Here is a 7821-nt window from a genome sequence, read left to right on the forward strand (position 1 = left end):
GACGGGCAAGGCCTGGCTGGAGGGTGAGCGAGCCCCTAGCCGGAGGGACCAGGGAAGGGGTCTCTCTCCCCGGGACCGGCCCTATTCTGCATCCGCGCCCCTCACCGCCCGGTCACAGTGGGCGGGGAGGGGGCTGGAGCCGAGTTGGAGGAAGGAGAATGTCCTCCTTGGATTTCCTCCCAAGTCCTAGATCGAGGGGGATGTGGTAAGAGACTCCGAAAACCTGGGACTTTTGGTGGGGCTTTTAAGCCTGCTGGGGACGCCGGGGAGCCATGGTGTCGAGAGAAGCCCTGTTGCTCAGAGCAGATAGCCGAGGGCTGAACTCGGGGCTCGGCGCTGCGGGTGCGGTCTGGCCCCAGCGTTGCAGTTAGGAGTCTCCGCTGGGTTGAGCTTTCTCTGCAGCCTATTAGGAGAGATTCCCCACCTTGCATTGTACTTGGAGCCAAAATGGAGAAGAAGGACCTCCTTCCTGCTTCATTTGCATGGAGACTTTCTGTGCTTAATTTCATCCGGCGGTTAGTAGGAAATCTTGTAGGTTTTCGGTGTCGTTTTCTCCGAAAATGTGGACGCCTGTCCCGGCTCGTTTATTTTCTCAATACTTAAGCCAAAGGGTCGATCACGTCCACAATTTCTGGTTTCTGTCAGTGAAGCAGTCTTCTGTTAAAGATATAAATAGTTCTACCAGAATGTGAATACGTTTTTAAAAAGAGAGCATTCTAAAAGTGTTTGTAGTACTATTTGAATACCCTTTGTATTCCCATAACACAAAAAATCAAGAAAAATCTAGAACTAATTCTACAAAACAATTTTTAAAGGTGGCTGAAATACTCTAGGATATTTTAAGAGATATTTACAAACATTCTTTCTCTGCAACATGGTCATTGTTGTATTCACAGGGTATCCCGTAAAATGATACCCTGGACTATTGGTGTGTGTGTGTGTGTGTGTGTGTGTGTGTATAACCGGGAAATCCAGGTTCTTGGTAGCAGATAAAATACATTATTCAGGGCTATTTCATGGATTAAATAAATCCTCTCCATCTTTTATGTTCCCTTACAGTGGTGAAACCACAGTGGTAAAGAACGGAGAAACCATTTGGTATTTTGCCTCCAACTCTCCACCAGGAGATGAGTGGGAACAAAAGTCAAATTCAGTACATTTTATTAGAGAATCCCTTTTGTGTTTCCGTAGGATTCCCTGTATTTTTGTACAGGCTAGATAGACGTAAGTGGATAAGTAAATAAATAAGAAAAGACTACCTTAAAAAGCTCTTTTCTGTACTCTGGATGGAAAATCTCATTTTGTATGCTGTAATGATGTACAGTGAATGAATGCAAATAAATAAATTGAAGAAAAAAAAAAGCTCTTTTCTTTCTTGTCTTTAAGACCCTCAGTCTGCCAGATATCCTAGTTGTTTGTGTTCAGTGCCAAAAGGCCGTGTAGACATTTATTTCTACTAATTGTTCTTTGTAGCAGATATGAAACAGTTAAAATACAGGGTGTTTTAGAAATATAAATTTGTATTCTCCAGTTACGGATACCTGTAATCTTTTCAACTAGATTGGGAGATGGTGTCTATGATACCTTCATGATGATAGATGAAACCAAATGCCCACCCTGTTCAACTGTACTCTGCAATCCTTCTGAACCACCTCTATCCAGAAAACTAAATGTAAGTAAAGGAAGCCATTCTTTTTGCTCTAATCATTTCAGGGCGGGGGGGAAAAGTGCTACTAAATATTCAAGGTACAGTTACATCTCACTAGCCACCTGGACTCTTTTTTGTTTACTTTTGATTTCTCCTAACTTTGGAATATCATTTTTTCGGTCCTCCTTTAGCTTTCCTGGTTTTTTTTTTTTTGTTTTGTTTTGTTTTGTTTTCTGTTTTGGAGAGGTTTTTCCTACAGGGCACGTGTGCTAGCCAGAAAGCCAGAGAGAGACAGAGAGATAGAAAACGAGAAATCATCCCCCAGGAGGGATGGCCACACCACAATCCCTTCTCCTCCATTCTCTTCTCGGGATCTTGGGCACGCATGCACACGTGCCCGGCGTGAGTTTAAGCCACCCGGTCCAGGACTCGAACCGCGGTTGACTACGTGGGAGTCCAGCGACATAGCCATTATGCCAACTGCTGGTCCCTCTTTGTGTTGTTATTATTTAGCTCATCTTTACATGTCAGTTTCCACTGGGATAAATACATGGCACTAGGGAAGAAATGCTATTTTTCTGTAAATAATGTTTATTTTTATAGAGAACAAAATACAGACTGTCATAAAGGTTCTTTTTAACAAAAACAAGGAACAAAAAGTCCTGGAATTCATAGATCTGCAGATTTTTTTTCCCTGCAAGAGAGAAATGCTCTCCTAGCTTGTTTGCGGAACAGAACCATTTTATAGATCATAAACAAAATTTGAACAGTACAGTTTGGTTTTTGATGCATTTAATCATTTTGGGGAACTGCAGACACTTAGCTTTTGACACTGTTTTACTTTTGATAATAATAAAATTGATTCACATTCTCTCAGCATACATATAGTAGTAGACAGAGCAGGGTTTGGATAAGTTCCATGACCAGGAGAAGCTTCCTGTGACTTTAAAATTTGCTGCATATGTCAGGTAATGGGCAATTTGAATAATTTAATTAGCTAATTTATAATTTTTTAAAAAGAATTATTTAATGTTATGTATCATCATTTTTTTTCAAAATTTGCTATAGCGCAAATGAGCTCACCAGGGAGAGAGAGAAAGTGAGAAAGCAAACCTCCAGGTCTGGGACTTGAACTGTGATCAGCCATGTAGAAGACCAGCACCTCAACTACTGTATCACCTGCTGGCCTCACTACTTTGTAATCTTTTTTTATTTTCCTATTTCTGTGTTTAAGACCTGGAAGTGTTTGTATAGGGAAAAACTTACTTGAATTTTTTTATAATCCTTCTTAGGTTTGCATTAGTTTTTGCTATTAAAAATCAACCTTTTCACCATTTCCAAGTCTAATAATATTACAAAGCATGGGCTAAAAATATCTGGCTAGTCACCCTATTTTTAATCTCTTTTCTGGAGTGCAACAGGGCTTCTTTCCATTTTTTGCAAGTTTATTTCTTTAGTATATAAAAACCTCTGAGATTCCAGAACCACATTCTATGTGTGTTTACCATCAGAGTTCTTGGCTACTTGCTGCCAGTCAGCATATTTCTATAGGAAGCTTTTTGCAGTTGGACTGGTGTGTTAGTGGCTGACTTAAAAGTTCATTTTAACCTTTTTTTTTTTTTTTTTAAGAATTGTTTATTTAATTTAATTTTTTAAATTATTATTTGTTTTTTAATTTGCTATACGACACATGTGCTCACCAGAGAGAGAGAGGTGAGAAAGCAAGCTGCCAGGTCTGGGACTCGAACCTCAGTCTGCCATGTGGGAGTCCAGTGCCTTAACCATCATGTCACCTGCTGGCCCCTCATTTTAACTTTAATTCAGAGTTGGCTAAGCTGATCACCCTCTAATAGGTCACTTAAATTGTGTGTTTCCAAATCAGAATGAGTTACTATGTAGTGTTCAGAGTAACACGTTTTGGGGACACATAGGAATTTAGAATCTAATCCAGTGATGTCTTTGCACACTTTGCTGAAAACATTCTTTTCGACCTTTTGATGACACCTGCAGTTCATTATGCCATGATTCCACCTAGAGGTCCTGCTTTTTTCTCAAAGTCTTTAGCTTCGTTATTAACTCAGGATGATCTTATGTTCTCATTGTAAACTGTAATCATCTACCCAGAGGCTTTTATTGGGTTAAGTTTTGTGTTGCAGGGATTGAGGGTGGGAGCTGGAGAGAGAGTAAGATTTGAATAAGAGAAATAATTCCTTTTGAATTTCTCAAGTTTTTTGTTTGTTTGTTTGTTTTCCGGTAGGGGAGAGGGTTAGAGAAATGTTTGCCAATAGGGCTCATGTGCTCACCAGAAAGAAAGACAAAGAGACAAAAAGCAAGAAATCACTCCCCCCAGGGAGGATAGCCATGCCATAATCCCTTCTCCTCCATTCTCTCTTGGGATCATGGGCATGCATGTGGACACATATGCCTGGCATGAGTTTTAAGCCACCAAGTCCAGGCCTTGAACTGCGGTCGGCTCTGTGGGAGTCCAGTGACATAACCATTACACCATCTGCTGGTCCCTCTCAGCAAGATTATTAAGCCTTGATGAGTACAATAGAAGAGTCTATTTGAAATACCATGAGCTCCTGAATTATAAGAGTATGTGAAACTTATTACTGATACTTATTTCTTAGTCTTAAGAAATAAAATATGATTAGTCTGGCATTATCTGTCTCTTCATGGCTGACAAAATATTTGATAGAGTTGATTGTATACATTGCTTGGTTATTGCAATTACAGCCCTAGAGTAGAAATATATAGTGTTGACGGGGCCGGCAGGTGGGATGGTGTTTAAGGTGTCAGAATCCTACATGGTCAACTGTTTAGAGTCCCAGACCCAGTGGCTTGAAAATCACACTGGGTGCGTGTGCATACGTGCCCAAAATCCCAGAAAGAAAATGGAGGAGAAGGGACTGCAGAGCAGCCATCTTCCCTGGGGAAGGGGGTGATTTCTCACTTTCCCTCTGACTCTGTCTGTGTCTCTCTGGCTCATGTATATGTCCTAAGGCAAAAGCATATTAAAAAAAAAAAGAAAGAAAGGAATATATAGTGCTTTGAGCCAACTAGTAGTGTGGTAGTTACAGCAACTAGATCCCACATGACCAACCATGCAATTGAGTTTTGGACCCAGCAGCTTGAGAAACATCCTGGCCACGTGTGCAAAATGGAATAGAAGGGACTGCTGTCGACCATCCCCTGTAGGGCGTGCTTTCTCACCCTACCCCACCCCCCAGCACCCCACTAGCCCATTCCTCGTCTCTTTCCAGGGAGTAATTATCAAGCAAACTTTTTAAAAAGTGTTTTGTAACTATTACACTTTAATATGTATGAACATTGTAGAGTCTCCTAAAACAATAGAAGGAAGGTTTTATTTGTAGCACAGCAGATGTAATATAAAACAGATTCAGGCCAGTATGTATTAATAGCAAAGGAAAGAAAGCTAAGGAAAGAACACCCCCTCCCTCCCTGTATGGAAACATTTCTTCCTGGAATTCTTCAGATTCACTAAAGATTCAAACCTTAATAATCCATAGTGGACTGACCACAGCTGAAGTTACATGTTCTGTTCTGGAAGACACACTTCAAGAGAGGCATAAAGGGCAGCCTGTGTTGAGAATGTGACCTGGATGGTAAGGGAGCCACCCACCTGGCAGGTGAGGTAAAGATGCAGTGGGAATGGTGAACCCACAGAAAAATGGTGGGCAGGGGCAGGGGCAGGGGCATGCAGTCTAGAAAATAAGCTCCATTCATGAGTTGTTAAGATGGTGGGGTCGCGGGAACCAGCAGTTAGCGTAATGGCTATGTCGCTGGACTCCCATGTAGTCGACCGCCGTTCGCATCCCGGACCCGGTGGCTTAAAACTCACGCCAGGCGTGTGTGCGTGCGTGCGTGCCCAAGATCCCGAGAGGAGAATGGAGGAGAAGGGATTGCGGCGTGACCATCCCCCCTAGGGGGTGATTTCTCGCTTTCTGTCTCTATGTCTCTCTCTGTCTGGCGAGTGCACGCGCCCTATAGCGAAAAAACCTCTCCAAAAAAAAAAAGAGATGGTGGGGTCAGGGCCCGCGGTTTCTGAAGAACTCTCACATGGCATTTGGATGCTTCTGTATAGTTCCTGAGACTGATGTGAGAACTGATGTGCAGAGAGAGAGGAAAACCATGAGTCAGAAAATCCAGATGGCATCCTTGCCCTTACAGTAATAGTTTGTGGAAATTAAATTTCTGTTATGTATCTATTCTTATTAGTGTTGTGTCCCTGAGGCCCTCTGTCACAGAAATGAAAACCTCCAGGGCCAGCACAGCCTTAAATGTAGGCAGAGAAGGTGAAATTCCCAGGGGTATGTCCTGAACCACAATAAACTTCCCTACCAGCTTGTCTGCAGTTCCTAGAGAGGGTTCCTTTGGGTTAAGGCATTGATTGTCTGTTAAAGTTCAGGTACCCCTGGAGAGGTAACACATTGATGTATATAGCAAGTTGAAAGTGGGTTTTCTTTCTTGTTTTTTTTTTTTTTAAAGACTGGTCTTTTTAAAAAAGTATATTATTTAATTTTGTTTATTTATTTTCATTTTACCAGAGAGTGACAGTGAGAGAGAGAGAGAAAGTGAGAAAGCAAGCGGCTGAGTCCAGGACTTAAATTGCAGTCAGCCATGTGGGAGTCCAGCGCCCTTAACCACCATGCCACCTGCCGGCCCCAGAAAGCAGGTTTCTGTGGGGTCTGTGTTGCTAAACAGAAATAGCTGAGACTGGGTGATTTATAAAGAGTAGACTTTTCCTTGGCTCATAGTTCTGGTGGTTGGCGAGTCCAGAGACTGGCATCTGGCCAGCTTCTGGTTCTGGCCACAGCGTGGCTCAGAGAAGTGGGAGGACAAGTGGGCGCAGCAACACAGCCCCATGGTGAGTCTTTTATAACAACCCGCTCTTGCAGAAACTGAGCCCTTCTCATAGCAAGAGCAGAATCATTCCAGCTCTAGATCCAGCATTAATCCACTCAGGAGGGCCATGCCCCCATGATCCAGATACCCCACCAGGCGTCACCACCTCCCAGCACCCTTACTTTGGGAGTCAGAGTCCGACACATGAACCCTTGGGGACAGACCAGCACAGCTCTCCGAACCATAGCAGGTATTTCTATGCCTCCTAAGGGTAGCCCTGTTGTGGGAACCCTCCCCCAACAGAAGGTGGGTTTAATGCCAGACGCCTGGTGGAGGGAGACCAGAGATAGAAAGTCACCAGGGGAAGAAAGAGATCCAAACGGGAAAAGGGAGGATGCTTAGGAATTTAAGCCTTAATGTATGGAGAATTTTGCCTCCTTGTAACCAGTGTTTTATTTATTTATTACTCTTTATTTTTAAAAAAATTTTGCTAGAGGGCACATGCATTTGTGGGGGCGGGGGGCGGATAGAGGGAGAGAAAGAAGGGAATTGAGAAAGCATCCCCAGGGGGATGGTCACACCGCAATCCCTTCTGCATTTCTCTCTCCTTTTTGGGAGTTTGGACTTGCACGCACCTGGGCCCAGCATGTTTCTCAAGCCACCAGGTGCTGTACTCAAACCTTATAGTCAGCGATGTGCGTTCCAGATGCCTTAACTACCATGGCACCAACTGGCCCCATATTTTTTCCCTTGTTAAAAATATCATATACGTTTAATGTATACAATATTTAAACATTTTAAAATGTATTTCTTCCAAGAAGGAGAAAGCCAGAGAGACGGCATCCCCAACAGGGTCTTGACACTGGGATCCCATCAACCCCCAGGTCAACCCCAGATCATGGACGAGGTTGTAACTGGCATGCACAGCGGGGTCTCTAGACTAGAGCCAGGAACCTTCCCACATGGAATTCAGAGTGTAGCATTTTATTCCTGCACCACATCTGGCCCAAATATTTTGAGATGTATTTAGAGAAACTGTTACTACAGTCAAACCAATGAACATATCCATCATTTTACTTAGTTACCCTGTTTTATTTAAAGTTCACTGTAGGTATTTGGCTATTTTTGCTTTACCTTCCTTCAGTCTCATTTCCAAGAATCTTATTTTAGCTCAAAGAATCTTAGATCAATTTTGAGGAACAAGTAGGACTTTTTTCTATGGGTTACTATTACTTCCAGGAAAAGATGAAGCAAAATCGAAAAGAAAGATTAGTAATACACCTTTTTCATGTAGGCTGGCCCTG

At 42.7% G+C, this 7821-nt stretch overlaps 1 protein-coding gene across 4 annotated transcripts in view; it reads left to right on the forward strand.

Moving 5' to 3' along the window:
• The first annotated feature begins 6 nt into the window (after nucleotides 1-6).
• DYRK3 (dual specificity tyrosine phosphorylation regulated kinase 3) overlaps nucleotides 7-7821 on the forward strand; it is a 10747-nt gene continuing 2932 nt past the window's right edge. Inside the window, exons 1-2 of one of the 4 annotated variants that reach the window (XM_027776078.1) lie at nucleotides 7-23; nucleotides 1561-1672. In XM_027776078.1, coding sequence (XP_027631879.1) covers nucleotides 1589-1672 — 84 coding nt within the window. In that variant the 5' untranslated portion in view covers nucleotides 7-23; nucleotides 1561-1588. Of the gene's footprint in view, nucleotides 24-46; nucleotides 206-432; nucleotides 516-1560; nucleotides 1673-5181; nucleotides 5302-7821 lie in introns of those variants that run through there. The other 3 variants (XM_006159276.3, XM_006159275.3, XM_006159277.3) reach the window with 3 other exon arrangements.

Source organism: Tupaia chinensis, unplaced genomic scaffold (assembly GCF_000334495.1).
Source record: "Tupaia chinensis unplaced genomic scaffold, TupChi_1.0 Scaffold000627_1, whole genome shotgun sequence".
Taxonomy (NCBI): Eukaryota; Metazoa; Chordata; class Mammalia; order Scandentia; family Tupaiidae; genus Tupaia; species Tupaia belangeri.